The sequence below is a fragment of the Oncorhynchus gorbuscha genome, linkage group LG07 (assembly GCF_021184085.1).
Source record: "Oncorhynchus gorbuscha isolate QuinsamMale2020 ecotype Even-year linkage group LG07, OgorEven_v1.0, whole genome shotgun sequence".
NCBI classification, from domain to species: domain Eukaryota; kingdom Metazoa; phylum Chordata; class Actinopteri; order Salmoniformes; family Salmonidae; genus Oncorhynchus; species Oncorhynchus gorbuscha.
Genome location: NC_060179.1, coordinates 39,825,915 through 39,845,118, shown reverse-complemented (window position 1 = coordinate 39,845,118; position 19,204 = coordinate 39,825,915). Strand labels below are relative to the sequence as shown.

Here is a 19,204-nt window from a genome sequence, read left to right as displayed (position 1 = left end):
TATGGCCCCATCTGAGGACACCCCCGGACAGGGCCAAACAGGAAGGATATAACCCCACCCATTTTGCCAAAGCACAGCCCCCACACCACTAGAGGGATATCTTCTTCAAAAGAGAGATCATGGTCCAGAGTAACGCCGAGGGTGTATGTGTGTCTGTGTGTGTCTGAGAGGATGTCCCTTTAATCTGATGTATTTGCGTGACACACACATCTCCCCACACCTCAGTGAAGTGCAGCATTCCTTCTTGGTGATGCGGTTAAATTGTGCACCCCACATTCATCTCCTGATGAGGTATTTCCCAGTCTCATCCATTAAAAGGACTGATTATAAATTACTTGTGTTAGGGCACCTGGGCTATGAGGGATGGGGGAAAGAAGTGCTGAATGCAGGGTGTTGAGATATGAGCAAATATGGTTCCCCAGAAGTGTTGTTAATAAGAGGGGATGCACCAAGGGGGAGCCAGCTGGAGACACAGCCGAGTATGGTGCACCCTCTGTGGGATGTTTTGATCAGGACCATCCCCTGTAGAGCTGGCACCACACCATGGGTAACATAAACTTGTTTAGCTTTGAAACCAGTGCTGTGCTTTGACTACAGCAGAGCCGGCCGCCTCCAAGGTGGTGGCTTTGAGATCAATTAATGTGTGTCCCAAATGACACCCTATTACCTATTTAGTGCAGTACTTTTGACCAGGACCCATAGTGGTCTGGTTAAAAGTAGTGCACTATATAGGGAATAGCGTGCCATTTGGAACATATCCTAAGCCTCCCTCCTTTGGTTTAGAGAGTAGCTAGCTTGTTGATTAGGTAAGCTTATCAACACCAGGGTGGGTATTAAGCGGACAGAATCAGCAGATTTGTGTTGGCTAATACATGTAAACTTAATGATGGTACACAGATGTTGAGGTATCGCTGGAGAAGTAATGCAAGGAATGCAGTGCATCTTAATGAGTCTGGATGGAAGAATGCTGTGTGTACAGTACTACAGACTCGGATTCGAGGGCAGCTTCAGGGAATGGAGCTGGGTTCTTTTAGAGGTAAATGAGGGTTCAAGGTCAGATGGGAAACAGGGTACACACTCTATCTCTCTCTGTAATGAAACTGGAGAGTAGACCTGGTTCTCATCAGCGGTGCCATCAGTAGCGCAAAATAATGTCTAATTGGGAGAAAACAGATTGTTTGTGGTCGTCCATCGCCTTTCAAAACTCACACACACACACACACACACACATTACTTTTTCAATCCAGGGATCTTGATTAGACCGGTCTATTTATTTTATGGGCTGCAAAATTGACTGCCTTGCTCCACTGACCGAACAGTAGGAGGGAGGGAGGGAGGGAGGGAGGGAGGGAGGGAGGGAGGGAGGGAGGGAGGGAGGGAGGGAGGGAGGGAGGGAGGGAGGGAGGGAGAAACAGAGGGGAGTGAGAAAACAGAAACAGAGGGGAGTGAGGAGAGGAATAAAAGAGAGCTGAGAAAGGGGATAAGGACAGCTTATTTTTATGGATACACTGAACTCAGCGGTAGATAGTCGGCTACAGGAAGAGAACACACTGTACCTGTGCTACTGCTAGTGTTGTCTAGTGCTGGAGTCCACTAAGGTCACTACCACCCCTTTAGCCCAAATAGTCCCTAATGTCTGCCTCTCCGGATTTCAGAATAAAAACAGGCCATCCTCTCTGACCAGAAACCTCTATATTTATCCTCTAATCTTGTCTCACTTAAAGTCTGTCACAACTGGGTCTCTTTCTCTCTGAAAAAAGTCATGTGCTTCTGGTTAACAGCTCTGCAATTTGTTACTCTTAGAGCCACATCAAGCATGGCGCTGGGGGCAGAGAGAGAGAGAGAGGGAGGAGAGAGATTCAGGGATCGTGCCACTGCCCTGCCTTACCTATAAGTGAAAAGCTCCATCATCGGCATTTCACCCACTAGAGCGTTCATCATGTCGCGGCTATGCGACACTTGTTACGAGGACACCTGTGTCAACACCCAGGAGGGGGGACCGAGGTGAAGAAGGAGGGGGGTGTTGAGGAGAGGATGGAGGGGAGAGTAGGGGGAGACAGATGCAGGGCCATTGGGCTTTCATCTGATGAGCGCTCTGATGGGCAAGAGTCACATCTGGCACAGCACTCACTGTCTGTCGCCCAAGCGCACACACACAAACAGACATACAGCCTGCCCCCATGGAAACTTAAGACCCAAATTCTCTAAAGGCCACAGGGAGGCACGGGCCACTCATTCATGCTCTTTCTCATAGCTCACTGACAGTACAGGGAGGAAATGATGTCATCAGCATGTTGGCAAATGTCGTGTGTGTGTGTGTGTGTGTGTGTGTGTGTGTGTGTGTGTGTGTGTGTGTGTGTGTGTGTGTGTGTGTGTGTGTGTGTGTGTGTGTGTGTGTGTGTGTGTGTGTGTGTGTGTGTGTGTGTGTGTGTGTGTGTGTGTGTGTGTGTGTATAAATGAATGACACACACCCCCAGCTGTGGCTTCAGGTTAATATTTGATTATGTGTCCAGAGAGTTACCGGTAATTCTCCATTGCCCATTAACCCTTCGATCAGCCTAGCTACAGGGGAGGAAACGTCCATCCAGGAGGTAGCTAGTTACTAGACAAACTGGGCTAACTATCAAATAGAGTGATACATGGAGTATAAACTATAGGTATTTGCTCAGCAGTCTTAGAACAACACCTCAGGTCATTAAGTCCCCAGTCCCTAATAACACTGACCACAGAGGGGGAAAGGAGGGAGAGGAATGATGTGTGTGTGTGTGAGAGAGAGAGATGGAGAGAGAGGGAGAGGGAGGGGGGGGGAGTCACTCAATGATTAACAACACAGTCCTGAAGCAGCAGTCTGCTTTCACCATCTAAAGAAACATTTTGAAATGTTAAATAGAAAACCTAGCTTAAGGAAAAAGTAATCAGGGGAAAGGTATGTTGAAAGAGGCCCCAAGTCGGCTGTTAAAACCATATTTATTTAAGATTTGGATACCAAGCATAAATCCTTAGCACTTTGAGATTTCGAGTTTAGATTATGTAAAATATATATTTAACACGCTGTGACTTTGTCCTGTTAAATAAACTCTCATAACTCTACGAGGTATATTTGTTTACCCCCTCACCCATGGGAGATATACACAAGATATACACAACATACACAAGTTTGAAAGATGCCATTATGGAGGCTTGTAAATGTCAAAGAGAGCACTTAGAGCCTGTTTTAAAAGACGGGTCTGTGTCCCAAATGGCACCCTATTCCCTACGCAGTGCACAACTTTTGACCAGAGCCCTATGGGTCCTGGTCAAAAGTAGTGCACTGTATAGGGAGTAGGGTGCCAATTGGGGGCATACACCTGTGTTTTTAAGGCTGCAGCTTGTCTCAATACCGTCATAAATTCTATAGTTTGAAGCTGCAAAATGTAACTTTTTGGGCGACCCGATCAAAAGTCTAACGAGCTGTAGATCTATTCTATGTGCGCTATTTCTACGCTGCCCGTTCTTAAATTAGTTTTTTGCATCTTTTACTTTCAGTTTTGTAAACTGGCTTCAAACAGCTGAAAATGCAATATTTTGGGCTATGGAAAATATATTTCACAGCAGTTTAAATGGTACAATGATTCTCTACACAATGACTGCTTGTTTTGTCACAAACTCAAATGTAAACTGAAGTGTGTGTGTGTGTGTGTGTGTGTGTGTGTGTGTGTGTGGTGTGTGTGTGTGTGTGTGTGGCAGTGGGCCATGGCGTGAGAGGAGTGGGTGGTGATAGGATGCTCTCTATTGAACTTCACTCTGAGAAATGTAGTTGTTTCTCGGGGAGAAGTTCTGTCGTGTTTACAGGTCCTTTGCAACTTTGCCATTTCAATACTCTCCCTCCTGTCTAGTGAAAATACCTCTAACGTGTCGGCTTTCAGTGGCGATGCGATTCACAAACCTAACAAAAACAACAGCAGTAGTAAAACTAGAATGAGACAAACAGGGTTGTGAGTTAGCATGTGGTTAGCAATGACACATTATTTGCCTCTTGAAGCTGGTCACACCACAGTAAATAGTCAGATTGGAAGTGCATAAATACCATGCACACAGCACAAAGCATTGTGGGTAGAGAGAACGCTAGCGACGAGGGCCTGAGTGGCTTCTGTGGACCAAAGCCCTTTGGAGACGGAGATAATAGAAGATAAAAAAAATGTATCGATTGGCCAAATATCTCTTCAGGGGAGAGACTGGACCTTTTCCTTATTCTGTTCTGATCTCTTTTCTCTATGCCCATTATCTTTTTAAAGACACCCACACAAAGGCACACAATGGCCGCCAGTTTGCCCTTGCCTGTCCCTTTTTTCTCTGTGGCTGAATGAAACTAGAAAAGGGGGGGAGCCGGGATGGAGGTTGGTGGTGATAACATGTCATTATGGTACACAGAGAGAACATAGGCGAGACAGACATGCTCTCTTGTTACCCACGAGGCTAGCACTTTATCTTTCCTACTCACTTTGACTAGATATTGATCATGCAGTCCTAGCCCTGCAGTCCTAGCGAGCGACTAGCGCTGTCCTCTCCTCACCTAGGCATTGGGAATAAAGTTTTACAGTTTTACATTTTTCTTTTGGCCCAATTCTGCACTTGTCAAACACCATGTGCGACAACAGCGTCAGACAGAGACGACCAAATGGAATGCTGCTGTCAGACAGAGCTACAGTCTTTCTTTGACTTGTACACCCACTATGAACTCTGCAGCAGACTGTAGTCCAGTGCACTGAAGGGCCGTGGGAGTCTTCTTTCCATGGAATGGCCACTTGTTTAGACCTCTCTACTTTACCACACACACACACACACACACACACACACACACACACACACACACACACACACACACACACACACACACACACACACACACACACACACACACACACACACACACACACACACACACACACACACACACACACACACACACACACACACACACACACACACGTCTTGTCAGACATCTTCAACTTGTCCCTGTCCCAGGCTGTACAGTGCCCAAGAAAAACAAGTTGACATGCCCAAATGACTATTGCCCCGTCGCACTCCCATTCGTTATCATGATGTGCTTCGAGAGGCTGGTCATGGCCAACATCAAGGCCAGATGCACTAGACCCACTCCAATTTGCCTACCTCTCCAACACATTCATGGAAGATGCCATTTCAAGTCTGATGGCCTTGTTATCCTGACACCATACTCCGACTGCCCTCACCTTCTCCCTGTAGGCTGTCTCGTCATTGTTGGTAATCAAGCCTACTACTGTTGTGTCGTCTGCAAACTTGATCATTGAGATGGAGGCGTGCATGGCCACGCAGTCATGGGTGAATAGGGAGTTCAGGAGGGGGCTGAGCATGCACCCTTTTGGGGCCCCAGTGTTGAGGATCAGAAAAGTGGAGATGTTATTTCCTACCTTCACCACCTGGGGGGCGGCCCGTCAGGAAGTCCAGGACCAATTTCACAGGGTGGGTTTGAGACCCAGGTCCTCATGCTTATTGATGAGCTTGGAGGGTACTATGGTGTCCAATGCTGAGCTATAGTCAATGAGCAGCAGTCTTACATAGGCATTCCTCTTGTCCAAATGGGATAGTACAGTGTGATGGCGATTGCATCGTCTGTGGCCATCAGACAAGCCATCAGACTGCTGAACACTTGAACGGGACTGACCACCTGCGCTGACTCTCTGCACTCTCTGCACCTTAGAACACATGCATTCACTCAAACACACACACACACACACACACACACACACACACACACACACACACACACACACACACACACACACACACACACACACACACACACACACACACACACACACAGCAACCCTGCTGCTCCAAATACTGCTCTAAATACTGCACAATTTAAACACTTGCCCCCGAATCGCCCCTTCCCCAAAACTTGCAAATATTGGACTATAAATTGGCCTTGCTATACAATATTATGCAAAAATATTTCTCAGCCATTTACTTAAGTTCGCATTCTTATCTTTTATGATTTATTTATTTTATTATTTCTTATCGGAACTTCAACTTGAAACAATTCACACATGCAGATACACACACAGACACACACACACCTGTCTGCCCCTGAACCTCCCTCTTTTCCCAAACTCAGTCATCCATGGGATTAGTCTGTGGAGGCCCACAGAGTTCTGGACGACCACATCCCTGGCCCTGATATTTTTTTTAAGTCTTTCTGGTCTACAGTTTTTCAAACAGGAAAAAAGAGGAAAACTGCAGAATATATATATATTTTTTTACCTTTATTTAACTAGGCAAGTCAGTTAAGAACAAATTCTTATTTTCAATGACGGCCTAGGAACAGTGGGTTAACTGCCTATTCAGGGGCAGAACGACAGATTTGTACCTTGTCAGCTCAGGGATTTGAACTTGCAACCTTCCGGTTACTAGTCCAACACTCTAACCACTAGGCTACCCTGCCGCCCCAGAATGAATGGCCAGACCCGCTGTTTTGGAATCGGTAGCTTTCAGAGCAGCACTAAATATCAACTTGCCTCACAGTCAAACTGAACTGGTGTTCCTGCCTTTCCTTTCTCCCCCCTCCCTTTCCCCTTCAAAAAAGAAAGAAAATAAATAAGACACTCTCATTTCCAAAGTGTGTCAGACAGGCTGAAGTGGTCCTGAATTAGGGGCCCAGCGAGATGCCTGCAGATGACTAAATGACAGGGGAAAAACATTTAGCCACATTCACTCAAGCTGCATGGGCTGTTACACTGGTATAATAAGCTATATACCTCCATCAAGCTTGCCATGGATGGCTGGTTGATGTCTCTCCCACAATTTCTGCCTCAATTGGCCTCCGCCCATGGAAAGGATGGTTTACTGAATAACACGGACATAACATAAGGTGAATGCACCAATTTGTAAGTCGCTCTGGATAAGAGCGTCTGCTAAATGTCATAAGGTGAATGCACCATTTTGTAAGTCGCTCTGGATAAGAGCGTCTGCTAAATGACTTAAATGTAAATGTAAATAACATTAACAGCTGCTCATTTCCACCCACTAATGGTCATAGTTCATCAGAAATAACTAAGATACATTCAATGGGACAATTTACTCTGAATTGAATGTCTGAGACTCACTGTTTTATGTTCTCTGTCTCTTGAGTTGAAGTATAGTACATCTTTGTTATGCATTTTGGGGTATTTTTCTTGCCACGGTTCACATATTTTTGAAATTATACTCATCTGGTGATGATGCAGTGTAAAGTGATGAATGTGTGAAATCTGCTCAGTTCCCTAATCAGCTGAAAGCCTCTTCTCCAGGGAGCCATGGGTAAATGTTTTGACTTGCTGGTATAAAACATAAAACTGGTGTGAGTGTGTGATGCTTGTGTGTATGTGTGTGTACGCAGCCCCCCTTGCCTCAACTTTGAGGATGTAATTTTCTCTAAGCACTTCTCATATGTCACACAGATGCGTAATGACATGGCTGGGGGGGGGTGGGCATGTTTATTCAGTCCCGTGCTGGTGATTGAGGCCTTTCACTGATGTTTACAATCACTCTGGCCAGATGTTACAGCAGCAGCAACAGATTCAACACACACACACACACACACACACACACACACACACACACACACACACACACACACACACACACACACACACACACACACAGAAGCATAAAGAAGTGTGAAGTCAAGGACGGACAAAGAATAAGATGGTCAGAGAGAGGGAGAGAGGAAGACGGCGTGTAGTGTGTATCAGCAGCCCATTGAATGAATTACAACAGATTCAAGGTGGTCTCCGTCTCAGGGCCATAAAGCTCTGTCTCAAAGCGGCAGCTGGCTCGCAGAGCTTCTCCATCACAAACCATCACAAAGCACAAAGGAACAGGCAAACAAACAAACCATAAAACAAGACACTCAAAAGTATCACCTTTCTTTCTTTCTCTTCCTCTCTCTATTTTTCTCTACTCTTTCTTCCTCTCCCAAGTGGGCACAGAGGTCAATTCAACGTCTATTCAAATCAAATCAACTTTTATTAGTCACATGCGCCGAATACAACATGTGTAGACCTTACAGTGAAATGCTTTCTTACGAGCCCCTAACCGACAGTGCAGTTGAAAAAAATATGGATAAGAATAAGAGATAAAAGTAACAAGTAATTAAAGAGCAGCAGTAAAAAATAACAATATATACAGGGGGAAAGCCAGCACAGAGTCAATGTGCGGGGGCACCGGTTAGTTGAGGTAGTATGTACATGTAGGTAGAGTTAATTAAAGCGACTATGCATAGATGACAACAGAGAGTGGCAGTGGTGTGGAGTGGGGGGGGGGTGGGCAATGCGAATAGTCTGGGTAGCCATTTGACTAGATGTTCAGGAGTCTTATGGCTTGGGGATAGAAGCTGTTTAGAAGCCTCTTGGACCTAGACTTGCCATGTGGTAGCAAGGAGAACAGGCTAAGGCTAGGGTGGCTGGAGTCTTTGACAATTTTTAGGGTCTTACTCTGACACCGCCCTGTATATATTTGAACATCTTGGCCACGTTCTGTTATAATCTCCACCCGGCACAGCCGGAAGAGGACTGGCCACCCCACATATGCTCTCTCTAATTCTCTCTTTCTTTCTCTCTCTCGGAGGACCTGAGCCCTAGGACCGTGCCCCAGGACTACCTGACATGATGGCTCCTTGCTGTCCCCAGTCCACCTGACTGTGCTGCTGCTCCAGTTTCAACTGTTCTGCCTTATTATTATTTGACCATGCTGGTCATTTATGAACATTTGAACATCTTGGTCATGTTCTGTTATAATCTCTACCCGGCACAGCCAGAAGAGGACTGGCCACCCCACATAGCCCGGTTCCTCTCTAGGTTTCTTCCTAGGTTTTGGCCTTTCTAGGGAGTTTTTCCTAGCCACCGTGCTTTTACACCTGCATTGTTTGCTGTTTGGGGTTTTAGGCTGGGTTTCTGTACAGCACTTTGAGATATCAGCTGACGTACGAAGGGCTATATAAATAAATTTGATTTGATATACAGGTCCTGGATGGCAGGAAGCTTGGCCCCAGCGATGTACTGGGGAGTTCGCATTACACTCTGTAGTGCCTTGCAGTCAGAGGCCTAGCAGTTGCCATACCAAGCAGTGATGCAACCAGTCAGGATGCTCTCAATGGTGCCGCTGTAGAACCTTTTGAGGATCTGAGGACCCATGCCAAATCTTTTCAGTCTCCCGAGGGGGGTTTTGTCATGCCCTCTTCACGACTGTCTTGGTGTGCTTGGAACATGTTCATTTTTTGGTGATGTGGACACCAAGGAATCTGTAGCTCTCAACCTGCTCCACTGCAGCCCCTTCGATGAGAATCGGGGTGTGCTCAGTCCTCTTTCTGCTGTAGTCCACAATTATCTCCTTTGTCTTGATCACGTTGAGGGAGAGGTTGTTTTCCTGGCACCACATAGCCAGGTCTCTGACCTCCTCCCTGTAGGCTCTCGTTGTTTTCGGTGATCAGGCCTACCACTGTTTTGTCATCAGCAAACTTAATGATGGTGTTGGAGTCGTACCTGGCTGTACAGTCATGAGTGAACTGGGAGTACAGGAGGGGGCTGAGCACACACCCCTGAGGGGCCCCTGTGTTGAGGATCAGTGTGGCGGATGTGTTGTTACCTACCCTTACCACCTGGTGGGCGGCCCATCAGGAAGTCCAGGATCCAGTTGCAGAGGGAGGTGTTTAGTTCCATGGTCCTTAGCTTAGTGATGAGTTTTTAGGGAATATGGTGTTGAACGCTGAGCTGTAGTCAATGAATAGCATTCTCACATTGCCTTTCCTTTTGTCCAGGTGGGAAAGGGCAGTGTGGAGTGTAATAGAGACTGAATCATCTGTGGATCTGTTGGGGCGGTATGCAAACTGGAGTGGATCTAGGGTATCTGGGATGATGGTGTTGTGAGCCATGGCCAGCCTTTCAAAGCACTTCATGGCTACAGATGTGAGTGCTACGGGTCGGTAGTCATTTAGGCAGGTTCCCTTAGTGTTCTTGGGCACAGGCATATAAGTAGTTTAGCTTGTCCGGTAGGCTCGTGTCACTGGGCAGCTCTCGGCTGTGCTTCCCTTTGTAGTCTGTAAGGGTTTGCACGCCCTGCCACATCCGACGAGCATCGGAGCCGGTGTAGTATGACTCGATCTTAGTCCTTATTAACGCTTTGCCTGTTTGATGGTTCGTCAGAGAGCATAGCGGGATTTCTTATAAGCTTCCGGGGTAGAGGCCCGCTCCTTGAAAGTGGTAGCTCTAACCTTTGGTTGGGGTATGTACGTACGGTCACTGTGGGGAATGACGTCATCGATGCACTTATTGATGAAGCCAATGACAGATGTGGTGTTCTCTTCAATGCCATTGGAGGAATCCCGGAACATATTCCAGTCCTGTAGCTTAGCATCTGCTTCATCTGACCACTTTTTATTATTGATCTTGTCACTGGTGCGTCCTGCTTTAAAAGCATGAATCAGGAGGATGGAATTATGGTCAGATTTGCCAAGTGGAGGGCGAGGAAGAGCTTTGTATGCATCTCTGTGTGTGGAGTATAGGTGGTCCAAAGTCATTGTACATTTACCACATTTCTATCAGCATGTTTTAATTGTATTTTCATTGAAATGACGTGGAAACAACATTGATTCAATCAGTGTGTTCCCTGTGGTCTCCTCCTGTCTGACTTGCAGAAGAGATGTCAGTCTCAATGCGACTTCCCTGGTTTAATAAAGAAATACATTCGAAATCTTTCTTTTCCTCTCCTTCTCTCAGGTCCGGAATGTTCCAGGAACTTCACATCGAACAATGGGGTAATAAAGTCACCTGGTTTTCCAGAGAAGTATCCTAACAACCTGGACTGCACCTTCATGATCTTTGCCCCCAAGATGTCCGAGATCATCCTGGAGTTTGAGAGCTTCGAGCTTGAGCCTGACACCACCCCTCCCACCGGGGTCTTCTGTCGATACGATAGGCTGGAGATCTGGGACGGCTTCCCTGGAGGTGAGTCACAGTCATACATCTAGTCAGATATCGCTAGTATCTTTGTTAGCATTCTCGGTATTATACAGTAGGGTAATATTAACACATTTAATATATATTAATAGGGCAATGAATGTGGACAGGACACGTAGCCTAGTTGTCCTAACTCAATGCCAAACATTCGAGACAAAACATGACAATTTGAAAAATAAGCCATGTGTAACGGCAGATTTCCTCTTCGTCTGAAGAGGAGTAAGGATCGGACCAAGATGCAGCGTGGTAATTGTTCATGACGATTTATTAAAAACAAACTGAACACTGAAATACAAAACAATAAACGATGTGATGAAAACCGAAACAGTACCGTGTGGCGAGAAACACTCACACGGAAACAAAACACCCACAAACCAACAGTGAAACCCAGGCTACCTAAGTATGATTCTCAATCAGAGACAACTAACGACACCTGCCTCTGATTGAGAACCATACTAGGCTGAACACAAAAACCAACATAGAAAGACAAACATAGACTTCCCACCCCAACTCACGCCCTGACCATACTAAAACAAAGAATAAAATAACAGAACTATGGTCAGAACGTGACATCATGGGCGTTTTTTGAGAGAGAATAAACACGACTTTCGAGTAGTATGACATGTATAAAAGCAACAGATACCATTCATATGAAGGGGTTAGAACATCTTATATGGTGAGCTACCGAGTGCCTAGAACAGGCCAGCGCCATACTATTGTGGAGGACTTAATTCTGCCATGGATATGGCTGGGACAATGCTGGGGGGGAAAGGCCAAAAAACTAGACGGACAATTCCTTCATCAAACAACAATTTTTCACGATGTATCAGTGACATGGCAGGAGATGTTTTGAAACGATTTCTGCAATTACAAGCCAGTGAATTATATGCTTTACAGCAGATGTGGCAGGCCTGGCATAGCTCCTGGTATATGTCAGTTATGTTTATGGGGGATCAATTAAGCAAGACATCCTCTTCTACAGACCACTGGAAACCAGAACAACATGAGAGGATATGTTTTAAGTACTGGACAGCTTTGTGATATCAAATGGACTTCGGTGGTCAAGATGTGTTGGTGTTGTATTGATGGCGCAAAAGCCATTAGAGGGAGACAGTGGAGTGGTGAGCAGTTGCTCCCGATGCCACTTGAGTATACTGCGGCATCCCCCGAGAGGCTCTTGATGCCAAGGGAATGCCTGACAGCTTGAAAGACGTTTTGGACACTACAGTGAAAGTGGTTAACTTTGTTAATGCAGGGCCCCTGAACTCATGTATTTTCTTCATCATGCAATGATATGGGCAGCAACCATGTAACACTTTAACAACATACAGAAGTGCGCTGGTTATCAAGGGGCAAAGTATTGACACGTTTCTTTGAATTGAGAGAGGAGCTTAAGGTTTCTTTACTGACCATAATTTTCACTTGTCTGACCACTTGCATGATGACGAGTTTCTCACATGACTAGCCTATCTAGGTGATGTTTTTTCTTGCCTGAATTATCTGAATCTTGGATTACAGGGACTCTCCACATCTATATTCAATGTGCAGGACAAAACTGAGGATATGATTAAGAAGTTGAAAGCTCTTTTCTGTCTGCATTAACAAGGACAACACACAGGTCTTTCCATCATTGTATGATTTTTTGGTGTGCAAATTAACTCAAGCTTACGGACAATGTAAAATGTGATATAGCGAAACACCTGAGTGAACTGTGTGCGCAATTATGCAGGTACTTTCCCGAAATGAATGACACAAACAACTGGATTCTGTCACGTTCTGACCATAGTTCCTTTGTGTTTTCCTTGTTTTATTGTTGGTCAGGACGTGAGCTGGGTGGGCATTCTATGTTGTGTGTCTAGTTTGTCTATTTCTATGTTTGGCCTGATATGGTTCTCAATCAGAGTCATTGTCTCTGATTGGGAACCATATTTAGGTAGCCTGTTTTGTGTTGGGTTTTGTTGGGTGGTTGTTTCCTGTCTTTGTGTTTTCTGCACCAGATAGGGCTGTTTTGGTTGTCACGTTTATTGTTTTGTATTCCTGTTCATGTTTGAGTTACCTTATTAAATTACCATGAACTATAACCACGCTGCGTTTTGGTCCGCCTCTCCTTCCCAAGAAGAAAGCCGTTACAGATTCGTTATCCCTTTCATGTCCTGCCTCCAGTCTACCGATATCTGAACAAGAGAGCCTCCTCAATATTGCAACAAGCAGTTCTGTGAAAATTGAATTTAATCAGAAGCCACTGCCAGATTTCTAGATTGGGCTCCACTCAGAGTATCCTGCCTTGGCAAATCGCGCTGTTAAGACACTGATGACCTTTGCAACCACGTACCTATGTGAGAGTGGATTCTCAGCCCTCACTAGCATGAAAACAAAATACAGGCACAGACTGTGTGTGGAAAATGATTTAAGATTGAGACTCCCTCCAATACAACCCAACATTGCAGAGTTATGTGCGTCCTTTCAAGCATTAACCTTTGGTGAGTTATTCACAATTTTTGATGAACAAATAAGGTTTTATATGTAAGATGGCTAAATAAAGAGCAAAATGATTGATTATGATTATATTGTTATGTGCCCTGGTCCTATAAGAGCTCTTTGTCACTTCCCATGAGCGCAGTCGTGACGACAACTCACTCATTCTTATGTTTAATAAATGTATCATATAGTGTGTGTGTAGCAGGCTTACAATGATGGCCACAAAAAAAACTTGAGAGTACGCTGATCCTGCTGCTTAGAGGGGGTACGCAGCTGGAGGTTGAATGTTTTGAAGAGGTATGGGACTATAAAAAGTTTGGGAAACACTGTTCTAGAGGTTAATAAACTGGCTTGTAACAGTGCCAGACTTGGCTCAGGTATTTCATATAAAAGTGTTGCAAGGTGGGAGGTTTATCATTTCTCTAAAATGAACAGTGTTGATTAAACAAGCTGTGAAGACCTTGAGGGCTCAGTCTTTCACATTATTATCACCTTTATTTTCATCACTTGCGAAATGCATTCAGAAAACTGACATCTGTGATCAACAATGGAGACTTTTACCATGAGACTAACTCTCTTAGGAACACAAGTTTATTCTGTGTATGAAATTCTGAAACTTTTACTTTACAACAACTCTCGGACTAAGGGTTCATAATACTGTCTAAGAGCATATAATGTTTCCATTGAAAACAAAGAAAATAAATAGCCACCAACAGCAATGTCTCCTATTATCTTTGGGGGGGTCTAGAAAATAGCAAAATAACACTCTTCTCACATCCAGAGTAATTGAGAGTGTGAGAGAGCGGGCCTGAAACATGGGGAGGCCATGGGGGAGACAGGGAAGACAGAGGGGAGGCTGGGGTGTGTCTTGCCCTGTCTGATGAGTGCTGGGCACAGTACCTGTGGTTCCTTTTGGATCAATAGTGCATTAGCACGGAAGGCTGGAGCTACGCTCACCACAGGGGGCAATGAGAGGGTGAGGTGAGGATGAGGACTCTCATGTAGCGCCTGGGGAGTCGCGCCTTCTTCCCTCCCTCTCTCATTCTCCCTCCTTCGCTCACTACTCCCTTTCACCCCCGTCTCAGGCAGACTGAGATGGGCAGAGAGTGTGGCTGTGGCAACCTCCCCCTCTTCTCTCCTCCCCTTCCTCTCTCTTCCCCCTCCCTCCATCTACCCTCTCGCCCCCCCAGGACCATAGAGACCATAGAGTTCACAGCAGAGCCGTTGAGTCATGCAGAAACTCTAGGAGATGGCTAACCCGAACCCTCCTGTGTTATGATGCTGAATCTGAGCCATCAGCCCCACACCCTAGCTAACCCCTCTCTCCCTTTCATCTGTGTTTCTGGTTGTAAGGCCAGAAACTTACACTTAAGTGGCATGTCAAAGTGAGGGGATGTGAAAGGTTTAGAGGGCAGCAGGCTGTCACTTGCCACTGATCACAGGCTTACTAATCATAGATAAGCACCAGGCCTCCAAACCTGCTTAACATCTAGACAGAGGAACACACACACACACACACACACACACACACACACACACACACACACACACACACACACACACACACACACACACACACACACACACACACACACACACACACACACACACACACACACACACACACACACACACACACACACACTCATAGACACAATATGGCGTAAGCTCCTTGGTTCACTTTTATTGCCCTCTTTTCTTTTGACATTCTCTTGTATTTCCCCTTATCTCTGTTTGTTTGGTCTTAGTGGCCAGATCATACCCAGCTCCACTCTAAACCATCACATAAAAGAAGGCCCAGGAATTTATGACGGTTGTAAAACAGACAGAAGCCTCAACTTTGCCTTGTCTTAAACAGGAGTCCCTTCTTCTTCTTCTTCATCTCTCTCTCTACATGTTTTGTGGGCATGTGGGGGAGTTTTACCTTCATGAGGGTTGCCCATGAGGGGGTTACTCTGTATGAACAACAGAAAGGAATGCGCTGCCTACTTTAATTTTATTATTTAACTAGGCAAATCAGTTAAGAACAAATTCTTAATTACAATGACTGCCTCCCCCTTCCCCCCAGCATAACCCTCCTCTAACCCAATCGTGCACCGTCCAATGGGACTCCCGGTCACGGACAGTTGTGACAGCCTGGGAACGAACCAGGGTCTGCAGTGACGCCCCTAGCAATGCAATGCCGTAGACCGTTACGCCACTTGGGAGGCCAAAAACACTGCAGCTCATATGCTCCCAGTGTGCAGCGTTTTCCTTTCTGTTTTCCATGAGTTTGCCTACAACTCCAGCACCTGCGGAAAGTACCTGGATGTGCTTATGTTCTTCAGCTGTTGTACTGCGTATGAACGCCCATGTGACAGCTCTACAGCAAGCAAATACTGACTTAACTCTTAACTCTACTCACACTCCCATCTTTAGTTATTACCTTGGTAACTGATGATCTTTCTCTCTCCCCCCCTCTCTCCAACCCCTCAATCTCTCGCTCTTTCGATCGCTCACTCTCCTTCCCACCGCCCTCTCTCTTCCTCTCCTCTCTCTATCTACCTCTCCATCTTCCCCCCTCCCCCTCTGCAGTTGGTCCGTACATTGGGCGGTACTGTGGTCAGAACACCCCGGGTCGTATCATCTCCTACACGGGCATCTTGGCACTGACAATCAACACCGATAGTGCCATCGCCAAGGAAGGCTTCTCTGCCAACTTCACGGTGTTGGAGCGGACTGTGCCAGAGGGTGAGTGTTGTTTATCATTGATTGGCAAACTGGACCAGAGAAACAATCTAGAGGGAATTCATGATTCTGAGCCGAACCTGCAGTGTTGAATCTTAATTTGACGTGAATTGTCACAGCTAAATAATCCTGCAGCAAAAGGATTTTAACATTTAGTCCGTAGTGTTGCTTGATCAGTGTTTGGACTATTAGCTCACCAAAATTAGGCTACGTGAAAAATGCAATACTGTTAATATAACCATTTGTTAGTGCAGGTTTTCAGTGAATTTATGTAAATCATGAAGCTCATGTGTGTGGGAAAATTCTCAGCAACAAAAGAGTGATCAAATTAATTAAGATCCTACATCTGTAGCCAAACCCAAGCTGGATTTAGCTGGCCTGGTTATGCATCCACCACATTTGCTGGGACTATAATGAAAGAGACCATGTGAAAATAAAAAATTCAAACAAGTAGAGTTTGGTTCGGGTCAATACAATAGGGTGAAATGCCTTCACACACACAAGGGGTGGTCCCTGTCCCACTGCTAAACACATTTACGTTAATGTGGCACTAAAGGGAGTTATTAAATCAACAGCTCCTGGTCTTTTCATTAAGTGGACGTGTTACAAGGCACGCGCAATCTCCCCCAGTTTATGAGGCCTGACTTTAACACAGCAGTGGTAGAGACACTGTGGGGCGGACAGACAGCCTCTCCAGACAGACAGTGTCCCAGCCACTAACACAGCATCATCATCGTCCTAGGGCCTGGCCCCCATGACCACAATTTTAGAAATGCTCCGACTAAACATTTAATTTGCGAAACACAACCACCTTGAAGCCTGTAAATCTTTCCACAGGCTCACCCAGTCAACTCCCCCCTCCCAACGCTACACCAGCGATAGCTGGTGTTAAATAAAACACTGATCATTCCAGATGGTTCTAGGTCCCCCATGAGGAGTAGGGATATGCATGTATGCACAGGCCCCTAGATAGACTCACACAGAGCCTGAGCACAGGTGTTGCTTTGATGGGAATAAAGCAGGCTTGTCTTCTCTCTTCTCTCCCTGTATAATGATACAGGGCGAGACCCAGATGCAGACACGGGAGGCAGATGGTTTGAGTCTCTGAAATTTATTATAAACAACGGGCATGCAAGAGATCATAAACCAGGTCAGAGTCTAGGAGGTACAGAGTGGCAGGCAGGCTCGAGGTCAGGGGAAGCTGAATGGTCAGGCAGGCGGGCTCAGTGTCAGGGCAGGCAAAAACCAGGAAGACTAGAAAAACAGAGATTGGGAAAAAGCAGGAGCACGAAAAAACACTCTGGTTGACCTGACAAAACAAGACGAACTGGCAACAGACAAACAGAGAACACAGGTATAAATACACGGGGGATAATTGGAAAGATGGTCGACACCTGGAGGGGGGTGGAGACAATCAAAGACAGGTGAAACAGATCAGGGTGTGACACCCTGACAGCCCTGCTAGGGTTCTCTCTCTCTCTGTCTCTCTGTCTCTCTGTCTCTCTGTCTCTCTGTCTCTCTGTCTCTCTGTCTCTCTGTGTGTGTGTGTGTGTACAGTATAGGGTGTGCAGCAGTCAGGGACTGTCTATGAGCTAACACAGATGGTCTCTCCATCTGCTTGAAGCCTTTCAGACCTGAGTCTCTGGGACACTGCACAGCGCTGGTATACGCAATGTGCCTGCCTGAATGTGTGTGTGGCAGGGTGGGTGACTAGAGATAGCAGGGTCAACCGGTGCCAGGGTCTGACCCCTGGGGTCATAGGGTCAGCGTCCAGACACCCCTGGATGCTGATCCATACACATAGGGCTCTGGGGAATGACGTAGTATACCGGTAGTTGTATACTTACACACATTCACTCAGACACCCACACACACACACTCACTCACTCAGGCTGACCCTGGCCGACTGCACCATGTCGACACAAACAAGGAGATACCCTCTATCCCGGGTGATACAGAGCATTCTGGGAGAATTTTACGACCCAGAACTCTGACACACACTGACACTACATCTGCCTTAAAATCCCACAGGACAAAAATATTAGGATATTTGCACCATGTGCGAAACACAAACTGCCTACAGGGAGCTTTGCAGGAGGAATGAACCAGCTCCAATGAAAAACTACTGTCTCCACTTTAATGCACAACAGTGAACTTAGCCCTACACTGAATGTTTTATGAATAAAGCTTTATGTCTTGATGTAGCACCACTGTTCCACTGTGCTTGCCGTCCATTAAAGCCTACGTGTGTGGTGGGCGAGGGAGAGGGAGAGGAAGCGGGGATCTTCTGAGGCGGTGCTGATGTGGCTCTTTATTCCGGCCACCAGAGTGCCAGCCCAGACCCTGCCAGTGAGTGTCCCTATCCTCAGGGACCAGCTCTGTTTTGGGAGTTGATGTGTACTCTGGCCTGGATGGTGCTTTCAGCTAAAAATGTAGACTAAAGTGTCTCAACAATCTCGCTCTCTCTCTTTCTCAGATTTTGACTGTACAGACCCATTAGGTATGGAATCGGGGGAGATAGCATCAGAGCAGATCGTAGCTTCTTCTCAGTACAACCCCGGCTGGTCCCCGGAGCGAGCCAGACTCAACTACTACGAGAACGCATGGACACCAGGAGAGGACAACAACAAGGAGTGGATACAGGTATGGTCTGCTCCGTAACCTGAAACAATATCAAATATATGCCATTTCGTAGATGCTTTTATCCCAAGATACATACTGTACATCAATGAGTGCATACATATTGGTATGGATGGCCCCAACAGGACTCAAACCCACAATCTTAAAGTTGCTAGCGCCATGCTCTACCAATTGAGCCACAAGGCATAGATCCCTAACATGTCAGACTGTCACTGGATATTTCAAACTTTTTTAACATACCAAAAAACATACCAAAAACTGAAAGATTGGGCGTGCAAAATTATTCAGCCCCCTTAAGTTAATACTGTGTAGCGCCACCTTTTGCTGTGATTACAGCTGTAAGTCGC

The 19,204-nt window shown here is 46.0% G+C and overlaps 1 protein-coding gene across 5 annotated transcripts in view; it reads left to right on the top strand.

Moving 5' to 3' along the window:
- Positions 1-19,204, top strand: part of LOC124039854 (neuropilin-1a-like) — a 127,516-nt gene that overhangs the window by 39,353 nt on the left and 68,959 nt on the right. For all 5 annotated transcript variants that reach the window (XM_046356321.1, XM_046356320.1, XM_046356322.1 and 2 more), the window contains 3 exons: positions 10,773-11,000; positions 16,065-16,220; positions 18,694-18,860. In XM_046356321.1, the coding sequence (XP_046212277.1) occupies positions 10,773-11,000; positions 16,065-16,220; positions 18,694-18,860 (551 nt within the window). The remainder of the gene's footprint in view (positions 1-10,772; positions 11,001-16,064; positions 16,221-18,693; positions 18,861-19,204) is intronic.